The following is an 18729-nucleotide window of genomic DNA, read 5'->3' as shown; positions in this document are numbered from 1 at the left end:
TGACCCTGGCCTCAGCCCCAGCACGGTTCTGAGGGAGTCACCTCTTCGTTCGGGCACCGCTGACCTCCTGTCCGTGCCTGGCTCTGCTGTCTGTGCGCCCGGCCCCCGTGGGCCCATCTGCCCTGTCAAACCTCCTTGTGCCCTGACTGTCTCTGTCCCCAGACTTGCCTTCTCTGTCCTGTTGTCTCTCTGTCCCTGCCTAGCTGTCCTTTCCCTGAGCAAGGGTCCTCATTCTGCTCGCAGATGGCATGTGACTGAAGCTTAGCTCCAGACAGGCACAGGATGACCCGAAGGACAGGGTCCAGGCTGTAGTTTCTTCAGGAAGGGACATGAGGGGGAACCAACAGAGAGGCTCTGACTCGGCTCGGCTCGGCCTGTTTGCTGAGGAGCAGCGGAGAGCGGCTGGAGGCCGGGTGGGGGTGGGGGTGGCGGCAGCGGCGCCTTTGCTCTGTTGAAAGAGGAATCTGTGAGATGCCAGCGGAGGACACATCCCGGCTGCCTGCCGCTAGGCTAGGCTCTGCCCACTGTCCCGCCCTCCTCCCCCCTCTCTGCCAGCCACAGGCCTCCTCCTAGCGAATCTGAAGGGGGGCAGAGGTGTAGTCCCCCATGGCTGAGGGGGATCCAGGGAAATGGACACCATATCGCGAAGAGGGATGTAGAGGCAGAGGGTGTCTTGAGAGGAAAGATGGGACCGTAGCAGTTAGGGAACTATGGGACCAAGAGAGCCCTGAGCAGACACAGGAGGATACAGGGATTTCTAATGTAGGTCAGGGGACCTCAACCCTCTTCGCCCCCTTTCCTAAGAATAGAGCCCCCGGGACACCAGGACAGAGGGTGGGCAGTACTGGCTGGTAGAGAAGAGGTGTGCCAGCCACTGGGAAACACCACTTAGACGGGTTAGCGAGAGCAGGGTGAACTTGTCGAAAGTTCCTGAGGCACCCCAGACCTAGCTGGGCATAATGGTATACACCTGTAATCCCAGCACTAGGAAAGCCGAGGCAGGAGAATCGCCACGAATTCAAGGCCAGCCTGGGCCACATACGATTTCATATGGATAGAGACTGAGATGTCCAAGACAGAGCAGTGTGGGGCTAGGCTATGTCCAAGGGTTCAGAGACTCTGCTGTCGGGGGGCAGCGCCCCCCAGGGGGACCCCCGCCCCCCCTTCACCTTTACCTCCCGAAGTTTGCACATGAACAACTGATTGGGCAGCGCCAATGAGCATGTCAGGGAGTTTGAGGAGGGGCAAGCTCCGGCTGAAGTGTCAAGAGCCATGTTATCAGCCATAGCTATGGCTGTGTCAGGAGGACCCCAACAGTGGCAGCGGCTGGCTGACCATGTGGGTGGTGGCCATGAGGATAGGGGTAGGTAGGGCTGTTTCTTCTAGGACCGCCCCCATACTACTGAGGCTCCCCCCCAAGTCCTCTGCTTAGGGCAGGAGGCATCGCCTTCTGCGGCAGTGACGGGGACAGCAGTGGTCACCATGCCACCTCTTGCGTGTAGAACCTCTAATCGTGTAGAACAGAGCAGAAGTTAATATCCCAGGACCTTTAAACCTGCTGTGCTGGGCAGGGCAGCCAGGCGAAGATCAGCCAGGCCCGTGTCCCCAGGTAACAGAGGACGGAGCCCATAGGCCCTGTGTCTGGCGATCTCAGAGGTATACCTCCACCTACAGCCCAAGCACCCCTCAAAGGATTATATGTAGGGATTCAGGGAGTTAGGGGGTGAGGGACCTCAGTAGTCCCAGCCTGACCCTTGCCTGTCATTTCTGCTTTGGAAATCTGTATGGGTGGGACACAGGACTGGGGACACAGGACTGAGGTCACTGCCCCTTCTCAAGGATGGGCAGACGAGAATCCTGCTCCAGTAACCTCTCGAGAGGTTTCAGTGCGCCCCAGCCCAGGACCTGACTCAGATACAGACGCTCCTGAATCTTCTAGTGAGATGCTGGGACACGCCTGACTTGAGCTGTGCCCTGGGGACCCAGCAGTTCTAGCCACAGGACAGCAAGGAAGCATGGGTACCCAAGGAAGGGGGCGGGGGGTGGCAGCGCAGCTGAGGGCAGCAGGGCTCGGAGAAGGCTTCGGGAAAGAGGGAGGATGGGGACCCCAGAAGGAGCCATAGCTCCCAGAGCAGGGAAGCGGCTGCCCCAGGAAGTCTGGACATGAGGCCTTTAGAGCAGGAGGCGTGAGCGGAACAGAGACAGATGTGTGGGCAACAGCTGTGTACCTCACGGGTCGAGGTTGTACAGTCAGCTTCTTTGCTGCCTTTTCAGCAGATACTCGCACTCAGAGAGGTCATGCCACTAGCCTGGGGTACCCTCTGGGTATGTGGGTGAGTGGCCAGAGCCCAGCCCAGACCCAGTGGTTGAGGCCCCTGTTCTCTGGGGAGGACCCTGGGTTGGGCTGAGTCAGGACAGAGCTCTTCCGGGACTGTGGACACTGTGATGGAGGCAGGTTCTGGGGCTCTGGGGCAGTCTGATGGTTCTTCCAGGGGTCCTCAGCCCCGCTGTGGCAGGGACACGGCAGGTCTCACTGTGGTCCCTTATGAAAGTGCCGGGGAGGGGGCAGGACCTTTCGCCCTCATCACCATCCTAGCCTTCGTGCCTGCGTCCCCTTCTGCAGCATCAGCAATGGCTATTTTTATTCCCTGATGTTTTCCATCAACACCCTGGGTTGAGGGTGGGGAGCGTGACAAGGGAGTAAGGGGGCTCCAGGAGTCCTAACGGCAGTAGAGTGGGCAAGGTGGGAGGCAGATGAAGCAGATGTCCCTGACCCAGGGTCCTCTGCCTAGGTCCTGGCCTGGAAGGAAGGGTAAAAGCCAGTAGCCACCGGACGCTGGCAGGCTATCGAGTGCGGGTGGCAGTTTAGCCTGGTGGTTAAACTGACAAGCTGACGGTCCAGCTGTCAATCTCAATTACTACGTAATGAGCCCCTGGGAGTAGGTCAATTCCCCTTCCCATTCATCATCTGTCAAGTACAGGGTGAGGGATCAGTGAGTGCATGGGCACCGGGGTGCCCAGGGCCAGGTCTCACAGGCAGTAGTAGCTGGATAGAAAAGCTCGCTAAATCCATTGTGCTAATGAAGACACAACCGAACATGCCACCACAGGAGCGAGAGAAGGAAGGAAGCCACAGGATTGGGCCCCGGGGAAATGGCTCAGCCACAAAGGGCTTGTTCTGCAAGCCAGAAGACCCGAGTTCCAATCCCCAGCACCCATGTAAGAAGCCAGGTGTGCACGAGATCCCAACCCTGGGGAGGCAGAGACAAGGGGGTCCCCAGGGATGGCTGACCAGCTAATCCAGCCGAATCAGTGTGCTCCAGACCCCAAAAAATAGAACTGCAGACGGGGACCTCTAGCCTTAACCCACACATGTATGTGCTGACAAATACACACATGTTTGCATACACCACACACACACACACACACACACAGAGAGAGAGAGAGAGAGAGAGAGAGAGTTCAGGGGTGGAGGGGAAGTCAAGAATGTTTTTATTCTTATCTGACCTCCTGGAAGTGAGGGCCTCTCTAACGGGTTGCTGTGACGGCTTTGGAGTAGCAAGGCCTGCTGCTCATTCGTGTCTTTGCTGAGGATGGCCGGTCGTAGTCAGAGTTTGGAAAAGGGGCTCCAAAGAGCAGAGGGAAGAAGACCTCCCTGATACAGGTTCTAGGGAAAGTCCCCAAAATTGGGAGGAAGAGAGGGAGCAGGAGGCAGCCCAGGCTGAGGGCAGGTGGCATCTGCCAGAGTAGAAAACACCCATCAGCCTCCCTTGATCTCAGTGTTGTCGGGTGGCTGGTGGAAACTGTCCCTGCTCCCGGGGTCCCTGGGAGGAGGCCTGTCAGCCCGCCATCCCCACATGATGGGAGTGATATAAGCAGGTATAGAATCCTCTGGGTCCTCAGAGGGACAGAGGAAGAGGGTGGTAGAGAGAGGAGGAGCAGAGATAACAGAGGTCGGGAGCTCCTGAGAGGAATTATCCAGGAGGAAAAGCCATGGTGGCGGAGCAGGGCCTCCCATACAGATATGTCCAGAGTAGGTGAGTGCCTCACACGTGACTGTAGCGTGTGCAAGCAGCGGTTTGGGGTGGGGCCACCATTGTGTCCTAGGTTCCTTAGGGAGAGTTGAGCTAAGAGAAGGGAGGAAACCCCAGGCTTGGATAGAACGAATCAATCTCCCCACGCCCTGAGCAGCTGGGAAATGAGTCACAGAGTTGATGAGAGAGAGAGAAAGAGAGAGAGGGAAGGAGGGAGGGAGGGAGGAAGACTGGATCATACAAATAGGCCATAGTGGAGGTTAGATGTATATGATGGTTAATTGGCTCCAGTAAAAATAGACTTCAGTTAGGGATAATGGTGCAATAAATTCAAGGTCAGGCCAAGCCGCATATAGAGACCCTGTCTTTAAAACAAAAAAGTATCCACAAAGTTCTTTGCCAGCCTGCTGACTAGAGTGTTCCCAGGCCCTCAGCCCACAACGCAAATCCCCCAGAAACAAGCCCAGCCCTCTTAGGCCTGCCAGGCATCTACCACAGCCACACCTACATGCAAAGGGCTTCGAGCAAGGCCTCCAGCCTGCCCTTGGAGCAAGATCCAGGCCTGTGCAGGGAGCCACTTGTACCTTAGAACAGCCATGGGCAGGCCAGTGCTCTCAAGGGCTGGAGGGAGGCCATCTTTGTGGAAGCAGGCACATGGGGTTGGCGTGAAAAGCTGCGTTCAAATCCTTAGCTGGGACAATGGAACCGGAGCATGTGGACCAGGGCCTGGCACACGCTAGTGAATACCATTGAGGCATCTCTGCTGGCTTTTCATCAAAGAATCTAGGGTCCGGTGTGTGACTCGGTTGGCTCTATCCCCATAGCACATGAACCAGGTAGAGTTCACACCCACAATCTAGGTACTTCTGAGTTGGAGGTGGGAGGATCAGAAGTTAAGGGTCATCCTTGGCTACATAGCAAGTTCAAGGCCGGCCTGGGATATATAAGGCCCTGCCTCAAAAATAAGAAAAAAGAAAGAAATGGGGGAGGTGAGACAGTGGAGTGGGGGAAGGGAAGGTGGAAGACAGAGAAGGAGGGACGGAGGGAGGAGGATAGAGCTCAGAGCTGAGGTGTAACTCTGCTGGTTGAACACCTGCCTAGCAGGCATGAAGCTGTGGGTTCAATTCCCCAGAGTGCCCTGGAGCGGGCACAGTAACAGGCCTGTAATCCCAGCATTTGGGAGGTGGACGCAGGACGGCTGATTGTGGAAGAAGAGGCTTTGGATGTGGACAGACAGCCACCCTGATACACAGTCAGTGCAAAATTACTGTGTCTGTCACAATCATTGCGGCCCTTGGTGAGAGCAGGACCAGGCTGGGCGGACTGGGAATCTGAAGGAAGAAGGTTCCCTCTAACCCTCTGGACCTCTTCAGGAGCGCCCTGTACAGCACAGTTGGTTTCCTAAATGCTGGAGGTCACGCTGTCCCTAGAGGGTTCCGCTCTAGGCCACCCTCCAAGGCCCCTTGGAACAGTTTTCTCTGCAGAGGATGTTAGGCTGGGAGGAGGAGAGGGCCTCCTGGGATGATTTCCTGTGTGCATGGGCCTGCCAAGGCCAAGGCCACTTGTTCTCTCTCTGCGCTAGACTAAGGGCTAGCAGAAAAGTAACACAGCTACCTGGCTTTCCATGCCCACCTCAACAGAAAAGAATAAAAGTTGCGACTTGAGATTTCCTTCCAGGGAAACACGAGGATCCATTTTTCACCCTTGGAGCTGGGCCACCGTGGGAACTCAAGGGTTTGGGGAACAGTCTACCTGGGTGCCCGGTGCTGACTCTGACCAGAAGTTTGGTGTGGTTGCCTCCCAAAAAGTTTTGTGTTGGAGCCTCTACTGCAGGTGACCCTTATAGCATATTTCCCTTGGCACACATAGCTCTCAGGGACTACTTCTTGTCTGTCCGTCTGTGGCTTGTTTGTTCTGAGACGGAGATTTACTCTGTAGCATAGGCTAACCTGAAATTCATGACGTAGCCCAGGGTGGTCTCAAACTCACAGCAATCCTTCTGCCTCGCCCTTTTGATTGCTGAGATTATAGACATGAGCTACCACACCCAGCTTGCTTTGGATAATTTCGGTCATTTTACGTTATTATATCGAATCCTGGTCTCACTCTGTAGCCCCAGATAGCCTAGAACTCCTATGTATAGCAGGCTGGCTTCGAATTGACAGAGATCCAGTTGCCTCTGCTTCCCAAGTGCTGGGATCGAAGGAGTGTGTTACCATTCCTTGCTATGATATTTATCATCATTATGTGTGTGGGGTGTATGGACGGGGTATGCGTGTAATCACGCCATGTGTGTGGGGGTCAGAGTCCGTTCTGTCCTTACATCTTTGGCATGGGTTCTAGAAGTGTATGGAAGCATCTGGGGTTAGGAGACTACCCTGAGCTTTGTTTGGCCAATAGCTCGGGACATTTAGAAGCACAGATACTCATTCATGGTAGATGGATTTGATCTCAGCAGAAACCAACATCTGGCAGGCCTTCCCTCCTGAAAGACTTGGGTGTCTGGGTGCAGAGAAGGGGCAGGGGAGCGAGGTCTTCGTGAAGTTCCACACACCAGCTCACGTGAAGCTTGTACACAGCAGCTTTTCCGTGATTGTCTCCAGTTCCTGGAGTCTTTTGGTCAGTTCTGGCTTTGGACACAGATATTTATATCGCCTGTCAACGAGGACAGTTTTACTTCTTCCTGTCCACTTGTTGCCTTTTATTTCCCTTTCTCGCTTTATTGCAAAGGTCAAACTTTCCATCTGGTGTTGAAAAGCACCAAGGAGCCACCTTTGCTTTGGTCATGACATTTGGTAGAGAATCATCTAGTTTCTTACCACTGAAGTAAAAGCTAGTTGTAGTAACAGTAGGGATTTTGAGACAGGGTTTCCCTGTGTAGCACTGGATGTCTTGGACTCACTTTGTAGACCAGGCTGTCCTTGAACTCCAAGATCCGCCTGCCTCTGCCTCCCCAGTGCTGGGATTACAGCTGTGTGTCATTACTGCCACTAGCAGGGTTCTTTATGTTGTCTTCATGAACATGAGGGAATTCCTCTCCTTCCTAATTTGCTGAAGGTCTTATCATGCATTGGGACTATGGTTTATTTTGTTTTGTTTTTAACCTTTACCTTCATCCATTGATACAGTCAGGTGATTTTTTTTTCTTCTTTGACGTATTGGTATGAAGTTATATTATTTAGTTTTTCAACTTTCCCTGTACATTTGAGATAAATGCCCTGTACGCATGGTAGGTAATCCTTTAACGTACTCTCTGGATATTCATCAGCTAATACTTTTGTTGAGGTATATGAAGATTGAAAAGAGAAGACTCAGGATAACTTACAGGATGGGCAATTAGACCACAGGTCTTAGGGAAAGATCCAAAGTGAAGGCAGACTCCATCACTCCATCTGGAATGAATGGATACAGTGAGTGTCCAGGCCAGAGAGAAAAGGTCTGTGTGGTCAGACTATAACTGGAGTTGGGTGCTCCAATCTGGCTGCACCTCAGGGAGAGACAACGCTGGGCTAGGCCTGCCCCAGGGAGCTGCCTCACCCTCAGCCCCCTCACCCTCTGCTCCCTGCTGTGGGCAGCTGGCCTCAGCCTGGCTCACCGTTCCTGAGCCATCCTGGTCCACACACCAACTCCAGGCCCCCAGGAAGGCCTGATTTACCCACCGCTTCCGCCCAAACTTCCTTTCTGAAGGCAGTTTGCCTGGGACTTTGCACTTTCTAAATGAACACTTGCCCTGGCTCGGGATTTGTCTTCAGCCTTGGCTTGGGCTCTCATTTATCACTCGCTAAAATTATCTTATATGCTCCCCTATTTGCTGCCTGCCTCCTCCCTCTGGAATGCAAGCTCTGTGAGGAGCAGGGATTTTACCTCCTCTGTGCCCTGCCCTAGGCCAAGACCAGAGCCGGACATGTACCACAAACTCAGGAAGTTTGTTGAATGAATGAATGAATGAATGAATGAATGAATGAATGAATGAACGAACGAACTAACTAACTTGTGGGCTGGGAAGTTATGGTTGCCAAGTCTCAGTTCCCGGTCGTGGAGTCAGGAAGTGAGCGCTGCTCCCTCAGGTCTTTGAAGCACCAACATTATCGAGTACTGGGAAGGGCTTGCCAGCTTCTGAGGACCCTACCCCTAACCCTCGAATGCTAGATCTCAGGGACCACACTGGGACAGAGCTGGGGGAAGGAGCTGCCATCTTACCCTGTCACCTCACTGTATCCCAAACCAGCCTACTTGGTGGTCATGGAGTCTTGTCGATGCTTTGGCCCTACCAAGAACGTACACACATTGCAGCTGCCCGTTCATCCTGGCACTGGTGCCACTAAAGCCAGCACAGTCCCCCCATCTGTTCTAGATGCATAGGAAGGGCAGACAGAAGGGACCCACTACCGGGCAGCAGTGACTGTATTTGACCTCCCGCCCCTGGGAGGGACCCTCCAAGGCTACACGGTGAAGTCTAATCTCTTCAGGCCTGGCAGCAACCCCTAGCCCCACTACCATCCCACCTCACCCCACTCCAGTGTCCTGTCTTTGCCCCGGCTGTCCCCTCTCCCTCGGATGTCCTTCCACTCGATCTTTCTATGTTCCTACCTTACCCATCCATTGAGACACAGCTGAAAAAAAAAGTCATCTTTCTTTCTCTTGTTTAGGAGTAACCTCTCACCCACCCGAACTCTCTCCGCACCATCCATGCCCCTCTTTTTCTTTTCTTTTTTAAGATTCACTCATTATTTCTGCAGTATTCTGCCTGCCTGTATGCCTGCAGGCCAGATGAGGACACCAGATCTCATTATAGATGGTTATGAGCCACCATGTGGTTGCTAGGAATTGAACTCAGGACCTTTGGAAGAACAGTCAGTGTTCTTAACCTCTAATCCATCTCTCCAGCACCCCTTTTTTGTTGTTGTTGTTGTTTTGGCTTGGTTTTTTGAGACAGGGTTTCTCTGTGTAGCCTTGGCTGACCTGGACTCGACTTGTAGACCAGGCTGGCCTCAAACTCATAGAGATCCTCCTGCCTCTGATTCCTGGAGTGCTGGCATTACAGGTGTGCGTCACCACGCTTGGCTCCACAACCCTCTTGAAGACAGGCTCTGTATCATCTTGTCACAGGTCCACTTCCTCCAGACTGTCAGCTCTCTGCAAGCAGCTAAATCGCTGAGCTCTGCTCACAGCCGCCGGCTCAGCTACTGAGATGTGAACAGAATTGATAGTGGGATGGGTGGATGGATGGATGGATTAGCAAATGAAGCATAGAAACGTCCATGAGGTCCCTAGAGGGTCTGAACCCGAGGCCTCACCCTTTCACTAATTAATTAATTAACTAATTAATTAATTAATTGCCCTTTGTTGATATTTTTATTTTAGGATGGGGTCTCAGTATGTAACCCTAGCTAGCTTTGAACTCACTGTGTAGACCAGGATGACCTTAAACTTAGAGATTTGACTGTTTCACTTTCAAAGGGCTGGATTAAAGGCATGTGCCACCATGCCAGGCAACAAACATGTTTTAAATACCTACTATATGGCAGTGCTGGGGCTGGCCCTGGTGACCTAGACAGACATGATAGCTCTTCCTGTTGACTTTTCCATCCTGTGGAGAATACACACAAGCAAATGAGGCAAGCACTTACAACCTATGAAAAATAATGTCAAGGAAAAATGCAGGGGCGTGTGGTGGGAAAAGGAGGAAGAACTCTCAAAATAGAAGGCAGAGAGGGAACTAGCCTGGGAAGAGAAAGGAGAGGAGCATGTGGGGTTCCAGAGACAGAGGGGAGCTGGTAAAATCCCAGAGGCAGGAACAAGGCCAGCAATCAATGAAACCAATGGGAGCAGAGTGGCCAGCGTGAGGGCAGTAGACAAAAGTAGAAGAAGTAGGCAGGGGCTGGAGAGCCAGGACCCGGGAGGCCGCCACAGGAGGCTTGGGGTGTATTCTAAGCACAATGGGGAGTAATTGGGAGAGTTTAAACGGAAGCACGAGCCAATTTTTGTTTGTTTTGATATATCAGTGGTTGCCTTGGTGGGACTGATTCAAGGGGCAAGTGGCAAAAATGGCGCAGGAGACAGGCAACTCCTGGAAATGTCTGTGGGTGGGCGTGAAAAGTTGGGAGAAGGCGGGTTTCCATGCGTTTCGGAAAAAGGGTTAACAGGGATTTGGAAATAGTAACAGAAAGATTTGTTGGTGATGATCTGAGAAACAGGGAGGGGTGGCCTTTCCTGGCAGGAGAAAGAGCATATAGAACCATGGAAACCCCACAAAAGCTCTGTCCCAATTTTTTTTTGGGGGGGTAGCACTGCAGAGCTGTCTAGAGGGCAGTAGCCAGACCAGTGCAGAGTTCAAAGGAAAGGTTCATTTTATTCCTATGGCACTTGCTGCCATCACAGAGACGATGCCACTCTGCGAAGGCTGGGCCCCGTGCAACTCAAGAGATTGGGTACAGAATGGTCCACACAACAGAAATCGTTAAGGAGCGGTCAGAGGAACGAGTGTGATCCCATGGAGGCTGTAAGAATAGAATATTCCAGAGAGGGGCTGCGGCCAACTAGGTTGACTGCTCCTCAGAGGTCAAGGGAGGTGAAGAGAGGAATGTGCGCCCTGGACTTGGCAGCGGGGGGGAGTGTTAGTGATTTGACAAAAGCGGTTCCGGTTTTGCGGGGTTGATGGTGGCCAAGATGGAATGGGTTGAGGAGGGAGCGAAAGGTACGGAAGTAGAGACAGCTGGCATAGACACGTTCCAAGAAGTTCTTCTGTGAACAGAGATGGGAAGACAGGGAAGCGCATGTGGGGAGGGCAGTGGTGTGGTGGCTGTCATTAGTTATAATGTAGAAGACAGACATCCATGAGCGGTAGCCAGAAGAAAACTGCAGGACGAGGTCCCTGAGGGAGGCCAGGGCCCCAGGTTTTGGGTATAAGCTGAAGGAGCAGCCTGTGGTGGTGATTATTATTATTGTTGTTGTTGTTGTTATTTGTTTGGTTGTTTTGTTGGTTGGTTTTAGGAGACAGGGTTTCTTCTCTGTGTGGCCCTGGCTGTCCTGGAACTTGCTCTGTAGACCAGGCTGACCTCGAACTCAGAGCTCTGCCTCCTATGCCTCCCCGGCACTGTGGCTAAAGGTGTGTGCTGCCATGCTTGGCCAGATTATTATTATTCTAACATTCCAGGAGAGGGAGGAGAAGAGGCAGAGCAGTGGATGTGTCTTTAGACTCGAAGAAGAGGCAGGGCCATCCGAGGGGAATGTTAAGGGGAGGATTCAGACATTTGAAGAAGCACGAGGTGACATGAAGCATTTGTTTTCAAAAACAAAGCAAAACAAAACAACATGGGGAGTGGAGAATAGGGCTCATGGAATACACTGCAGGGATGGGAAGGGGGCTTAGTCAGTGAAGTCCATTCTGTCCAAACTTGAGGACCTGAGTTCAATCCTCAGCTCACACTCAAAACAAAACAAACACACGGACAAACAGACAGACAAAACTCAGTGTGGCAGGATATGCCTGTAACCCCAGCCTCCAGGAAGGGCTAACCTCCACAAATAGCCCCACAGAGAGCCTGATCATTGAGCCCCAGGCCAAGGATAGAGCCTGTCTCAAACAAACATCAACAAAAATAAAAAACAAAGTAGAGCCAGAGCGGGTGACACACGGCTTTTAAAAATGTTTTGTAGCTAGCCGGGCTGTGGTGGTGCACAGCTTTAATCCCAGTGCTCGGGAGAGGCAGAGGCAGGCAGTTCTCTCTCTGTGAGTTTTAGGCAGGCCTGGTCTACTAGTTCCAGGACAGCCAAGGCTATACGAAGAAACCTTGCCTCAAAAAACAAACAAACAAAAATTTGCAACTTTTTTTTTTTTTTTTGTATGAATGTCTTGCCTGCACATATGTCTGTTTGCCATGTGTGTGCCAGGTCCTTGTGGAGGTCAGAAATGGGCATCAGATCCCCTGGAACAGGAGTTAGGCCGGCTGTGAATGCAGACAATTTCCCCTCACCCAGCAAAACATCCAAATGTGGAGTGGCTTCAGGACTGGCGGAAAGGCTGGGAGGGGATTTTGAAGGAAGAAGTGCTACCAGAGCAGAGACCAGAAGTGGGGTGGCAGGGTGGGCCGCCTCGTTTTCAAGACGAGGGAGCAGGGCAGGATGCTCAGGGGGTGTCGGCTGAGAAGAAGCGCTGGGGCTGTGATTCAGGTGAGGTCAGTTTCCTCGAGGGCTGGGCTAGAGCCAGACCTTGATGCCGGGCTATTGTGGTCCCTCTGGGTTCCAGTGGAGGACAGAGGGCAGCACCAGAATAGGGGTTTTGCTGCCAAGACGACTTCAGACCGGGTGGGTCCCTTCAAAGTCATCTGGCAGGGCAGCATTCTCAGCATGGCAAGATGCCAGTATGTGTGTGGGGTCAGGGTAAGGTATGTGACAGGCAAAGTGCCTCTGGGAGGGGCTCCAGGTCAGACCTGAGCGTGGGTATGTACACTCGAACTCAACGGGGTCACTGACCAGCTGAGAAATGGGAACCAGCAGAGTCATCCCCCAGAAACATGACTCCTTGGAGCCTGGCAAGAAGCAGCTGGCAGGGGGTGTGGCCAGCTCTGCCCAATGGCTCTAGCCTCTCCCTGTCATCTGCAATATCTGTTGACTAACAGCCTCTGTGCCTGGGTCTTGTGTGAGAGGGCGGGCTGCACTCAATGTCACTCTGGGGGCTGTGTCAGAGTCCCTGTGTTTGGGTAGAGACTCTAGGATCCACCCATATGTATGGATGCTCTCTCGCTCACACACACACACATTTGTGCGCACATACGCTTGCTTGCAGAGGCCAGAGGAAGGCATGAACCATCTTGCTGTATTCCTAGTCACCTTCTTAATTTGAGACAGTTTTTCCTTGAACCTGGAGCCAAGCTGATGACCAAGAAAACCCTGTGACCCTTCCGTCTCTGCTCCTGCCCCAGCACTGGGGTAACAAGTGTGCCTGTGGCTAACCCCGCCCCCCTTTTTTTTTAACTTAAATTTTAGGATAAAAACTCAGGTTCTTATACACACCTACCCTTTGAGCCATCTCTCCAGCCCCATTTGGCCATTCAAGGCAGTGAGTGACTGGGCCAGTGTTCTGCTTGCTGAAGGGCTCATTCCTCTAAGTCTATTTTCAATAAGAAACCCTGCACAGCCCTTCCGTGGGGAACAGGCTGGGAAAATGGAACCAGGAGCCAGAAAAGACTGAGGGGCTAGCTCAAGAGATGGTCCACATACAACTTTCAAAACCTAAGGCTTCTGGTGAGCCATCTTCTCCCCTTACCCTGTTCATAAGAGACCAACCAGTCTCTGGGGGCTGCCTTACTGGAACTGCCCATCCCCCCCCCCATCACCTTTCCTGGTCATTCATAGCATTGCCAGGTCTCCTGACACCACCCAGCCCCAAACCTTGCCTCTTCTTTTTCCAGTTCCATCTGCCCAGAGGTTTTGATTCCTCAGCGTCCTGGAAGTCCTGTTGAGACCCCCTGAAGGCCTGGGATCCTTCTGTGTTCCCTCCCCAGCCCATTGCCTTGTTCCCTAAAGTCCAGAAAAGAAACTCTGTGTCCCCGCAGCCTCTTTTTCCCTTCTCTCCAGGCAGAGATGACACATACAGGCAGGGCCCGAATCTCTGAGCTTGTCCCTGGCAGACATCGTCAATAAATCGTAGCCATCCTTTTGCACTTTTGTGCTTTTGAGACACCCATGGTCTCTACCCGCGTCCCCTGCTAGCCAGTATCAGCCGAACCATGTGACCTCCAAGATGGAATTCATTTCTAGTTGTGCTTTAGGGTAACCTCCCAGACTCTCATCCTGGTCCATCTGGAGATTATGTGGACGGCCAGTATGGGTTCTCTCTCTCTCTCTTCTCTGTGTCCCTATAGGCTGATGCCACCCAGTCCCTGGAGTCTCAGCCCAGAAGGCAGTTCAGGACACTGGGGCATAGGCCCCAACAGCTGGAGAAGATCTGGTCTACTTTCTGTTGATCCCGAAGGTGGCAGAGCCTATCGCTGAGAAGAAAGCACTGCGGGGCTTGGGCCGGGGGATGCTCCGTGCCCAGTGCCCGTGCAGCAGAGCACCCAGGTCCTGTAGGCACAGCTCCCAGCCCCAACAAGACCAGGACACCCATCTCCCTGGCCCAGACCCTGGGCAGGCAGAGAGCGAGGAGAACACAGGGCATCGGTGACCACTCAGAACCCCAGGACGGCGGGCTGCCGCCACCCCTTTGGCCCCTGAGCCCAGGATGCAAGGATGGCCAGCTCATCTCTGCCCACCCTGGTACCCCTGGGCCCCCACTGCCTGCGCCCCTTCACTCCAGAGTCTCTCGCCGCCATAGAGCAGCGGGTGATGGAGGAGGAGGCCCGGCTGCAGCGGAACAAGCAGATGGAGATTGAGGAGCCTGAGCGGAAGCCTCGCAGTGACCTGGAAGCGGGCAAGAACCTGCCGCTCATCTACGGGGATCCCCCACCTGAGGTCATCGGCATCCCCCTCGAGGACCTGGACCCTTACTACAGCGACAAGAAGGTCTGGGCCTGGGTGGGGGTGGCTCCCTCTAGCTGTGCCCCTGTCTGTCCATCTGTCCGTCGGGCTCACAGTGTCTCTCTCCCTGCCCCTCAGACCTTCATCGTGCTCAACAAGAGCAAGGCCATCTTCCGCTTCTCTGCTACCCCTGCCCTCTACATGCTCAGCCCCTTCAGCATCGTCAGGCGTGTGGCTATCAAGGTGCTCATCCACGCATATCCTGCCCGAGTGGGATAGATGGGGAGGTGGGGGGTGGGCAGGAGACCCTCCTCTTCCCAGCCGCTGCCTCTCTTTCCTTGACCCCCCCCCCACGCTGTTCAGCATGTTTATCATGATCACCATCTTGACCAACTGTGTGTTCATGACCATGAGCAACCTGCCTTCTTGGTCCAAGGATGTGGAGTGAGTTTCCCTCCCCCAACTCCCTGTCCCAGGTCCGCACTTCAGTGTCCCGAGTGACACCTCTCACGTCTTTTAGGGGAGACACGCTGTCCCTGTGACACAACCCCTTGAGACAAGGCGGGTGGGCATGCTGTCACCCCCTCGGATGTCCCCAGCCCTGGGTAGCCATACGGCCTCTGGGTGCCTCCGTACAGTGGCGGGGTTCGAGCAAGTTCCCAGGAGACTCACTCAGCCACAACTGGTCTTCTCCTTGCCAGGTACACCTTCACAGGGATCTACACCTTTGAGTCCCTCATTAAGATGCTGGCCCGGGGTTTCTGCATTGATGACTTCACGTTCCTCCGGGACCCCTGGAACTGGCTGGACTTCAGTGTCATCACCATGGCGTGAGCAGGGCCTGAGGCTGGAGGTGGGAGCGTCAGGAGGGCCAAGCACCGCAAGGGGGCGTTGACAGGAGGGGGGGTGGGGCCATCGCTTCCCTGGGCTGGCTGAGCCATAAGAGCCAGGATGTTCCTAGGGCCCTGCTCAGAGGCCAGTGTCTCCTTCTCGTACTATATACACCTTGAGGGACGGCTTGACTCAGCATTCCAGTGGGTGAGCACGTGGGACAAGGCTGTCTGTGTCCCTCCGCTCTCTAGCAGCAAAAGCCAGCACTGCTCTTCCCAGCTCTTGGGTTAAAACGGGAATGTTGGGGCTCATTCAACCTGCCCACCACTCCTGTGATAACCCCAGTTACAAGAATTCTTTGGGAATCCTCCTTCTGGACCCAGAGACATTTGATTTCTGTCCCAGCTCTGACACATTCCACCTCAACTTCCCACTCAGGTATGTGACAGAGTTTGTGGACTTGGGCAACATCTCAGCCCTGAGGACCTTCCGTGTGCTGCGGGCCCTGAAAACCATCACAGTTATCCCAGGTATTGGGAGGTGCGGGGACCCTCTGCCTGGGGCGACGAGCCCTCCCCCACGCTCAGGCTTAGAAGGGCATACTCGGGTTCTGGGAGGCCAACCCAGGCCTATGATGAAGCGTGGGCATGTGTTTGTAGAGAATTGTGCCACCGCCTGAACGCAGAGAGGGCCATTTGGCCGTCAAGCAGAAGGAGCTCTTGGTGGGAGGCTGGGCATTTAAGAGACGGATGCCAAGGAGCGTGGGCACAGGCTCTGCACACACAGCGTGGGTCCGCTTCTCCCCTCCACTCCCCTCCACACTGACCTCAAGCCTGTGGCCCAATCTGGCTTAAGTTTCTTTATTACTAAACACTGGGGTGGGTATGAGAACTAAGAGCCTGAAATATCTAGAAGAGCAGTTCTCAACCAAAGTGGGTCACGACCCCTTTGAGGGATGTTGAATGACCCTTTCACAGGGGTCGCTGAAGACCATTGGAAAACACAGGTCTTTGTATTATGATTCGTAAAGGTTATGAAGTAGCAACGAAAATAAATCTATGGTTGGGAGGAGGTCACCGCACATAAGAGACTGTAGGAAAGGGTCACTTAGGAAGGTCGGAACCACTGCTCTCTAAGATGCTAAAACAGCACTGGGCCCTGCAGCGTGATACATAAACATGAGTTTAAACTAACTCTGCCTGAGACGAGAGGAGACCAGACAAGCCCAGAGCTCCACCTGAAATCCATTTCAACGAGGGCAAGTCGCAGCCCTCAGTGCTCACAGGGGGACACATTACCCCGATCCCAGCGGTGAGGGAAGGGCAATTCCAAAGTTATTTATCAAGAAGAACCAGGGGCTGGAGGGATGGCTCAGTGCTCAGAGTGACCAGCGTCTCACTTACACTGGGCTCACAACTGCCTCTAACTCCAGCTCCATGGGATCCCACACCCTCTTCTGACCTCCCTGGGTACCGGCACACACATGTGAGGGTGCACATGCAAACACACGTGCACATAAGCAAACAAAACAAAAACGAAAACAAATATTGTTTATAAAAGGAAGAATGAGGCACACAGAATACGATTCACCCAGCCGCTCAGAAAAGCACTCGGAAAAACCCAGCATGGTGCTATATTCCTAGCACCAGAGAGGCCAAAAGATTCCAAGTTTGAGACCAGCCCAGGCTCCATATATATGTATGTGTGGATATACAAGCCCTGCAGAGAACAGACGTAACTCAGTGTTGATTCCTTGCCTTGCATTGTGAGGCCCTGGCTTATTCCCAGCACTGCAAAGCATGGTGGGAACCTGTAAGCATTTTGCTCAGGGGTAACAGATTATCTGTAAGGGATGGCAGGCAGGCTGTGGAGGAGGGAACCAGCCCAGTCCTGGCTAGGAAGGACTGCAAGCCTCACTAGTCCAGAGCCCTCTCACGCGCTGGAGGCCGGTAAGTGACAGGGAATGCTGACTGAGACTTCACTAAACGCCTTCCTCTGAGCCAGGCCTCAGCACCTCCAGGACTCAGGAGGGCTGCTCTCTAAGGAGACTGCTGAACATTTGAGTTTCACGTCAGGAAAAGAAGGAAGAAATGAATGACCAGGTCCAAGGAGGAAACTATGACTTCCATCAGTGACTAAAATCTGTCCCATGGAATTTCATCAGAATTGTTTTTGTTGGTTTGGGTTTTTTGTTTGTTTGTTTGTTTGTTTGTTTGTTTTAGAGACAGGGTTTTTCTGTGTAGCCTTGGCTGTCCTGGACTCACTTTGTGGACCAGGCTGGCCTCGAACTCACAGAGATCTGCCTGCCTCTGCCTCCCAGAGTTCTGGGAACACAGGTGTTCGCCACTAGACTCAGCTTTGTTTGTTTGTTTGTTTATTTGTTTGTTTGTTGTTGTCTTTTCTGAGACAGAGTTTATCTGTGTAGCCCTGGCCATCCTGGAACTTGCACTGTAGACCAAGCCTGCCTCAAGCTCAAAGGTCCGCCTGCCTCCACCTCCCCAGTGCTGGGACTAAATGCTGCGCCACCACTGCTCTGCATGAAGACACTGATTTTCAAAATCAGTCTAGAGATTCTCAGACTGAACCCTGCTGGTCCTTGCGTATTAACCAATAATGGACCCTGGTGTGCTGCCTTTCCCAAACATGGTGGCTTCTTTCTTAAGGGCACAGTGTGTGGGATGAGGGAGTCTGGAGAAAACACTTGGAGGAACGCTAACCTAGAAGACATTTATTGAAATCCTAGGCATGCTTTTGTGTAGTTCTGAGGGTCAGGAGGTAGCCCATTGAATCTTAGAGAGTGTTCTTCTGCACGCAAGGCCGAGCTCCGCATGGAGGAAGTACTCAAGAAAGGGTTATGCTGAGCAGTGGTGGCTTACGCCCTTGGTCCCAGCACTTGGGACGCAGAGGCAGGCACATCTCTGTGAGTCTGAAGCCAGCTTGAGCTGCAGAGCAAGTTTCAGGACAGCCAAGGCTACACAGAGAAACCCTGTCTCAAAACAAAACAAAACAAAATTAAATTAAAAAAAGGAAGGCTTAGTACAGAGAGGTTTCAGGGAAAAGCTGTGAGGAGTGAAGGCAGCCTCAGAGCTGGACTTGGCTGAGGCTCAGGGTGGGGGTCAGTGTGGGAGTCCTGTCCCATCCCACCTTTGGCCTCCGCTGACAATTTCACCCTCTCCGTGACCAGGCCTGAAGACGATTGTGGGCGCCCTGATCCAGTCCGTGAAAAAGCTGTCCGATGTGATGATCCTCACTGTCTTCTGCCTGAGTGTCTTTGCCCTGGTGGGGCTGCAGCTCTTCATGGGAAACCTGCGGCAGAAGTGCGTGCGCTGGCCCCCACCCATGAATGACACCAACACCACGTGGTACGGCAACGACACGTGGTACGGCAACGACACGTGGTACG

At 53.2% G+C, this 18729-nt stretch overlaps 1 protein-coding gene across 1 annotated transcript in view; it reads left to right on the top strand.

Moving 5' to 3' along the window:
* Positions 1 to 14267: 14267 nt before the first annotated feature.
* The window catches only part of Scn4a (sodium voltage-gated channel alpha subunit 4), a 28644-nt gene continuing 24182 nt past the window's right edge, over positions 14268 to 18729 (top strand). The window contains exons 1-6 of the mRNA XM_055592167.1: positions 14268 to 14540; positions 14634 to 14752; positions 14850 to 14939; positions 15197 to 15325; positions 15765 to 15856; positions 18511 to 18729. The exon at positions 18511 to 18729 is cut by the window's right edge and continues 135 nt beyond it. Of these exons, the coding sequence (XP_055448142.1) occupies positions 14268 to 14540; positions 14634 to 14752; positions 14850 to 14939; positions 15197 to 15325; positions 15765 to 15856; positions 18511 to 18729 (922 nt within the window). The remainder of the gene's footprint in view (positions 14541 to 14633; positions 14753 to 14849; positions 14940 to 15196; positions 15326 to 15764; positions 15857 to 18510) is intronic.

Source organism: Psammomys obesus, unplaced genomic scaffold (genome assembly GCF_907164565.1).
Source record: "Psammomys obesus unplaced genomic scaffold, mPsaObe1.curated_primary_1811, whole genome shotgun sequence".
Lineage (NCBI taxonomy): Eukaryota > Metazoa > Chordata > Mammalia > Rodentia > Muridae > Psammomys > Psammomys obesus.
This window is presented reverse-complemented; position numbering and strand designations above follow the sequence as displayed.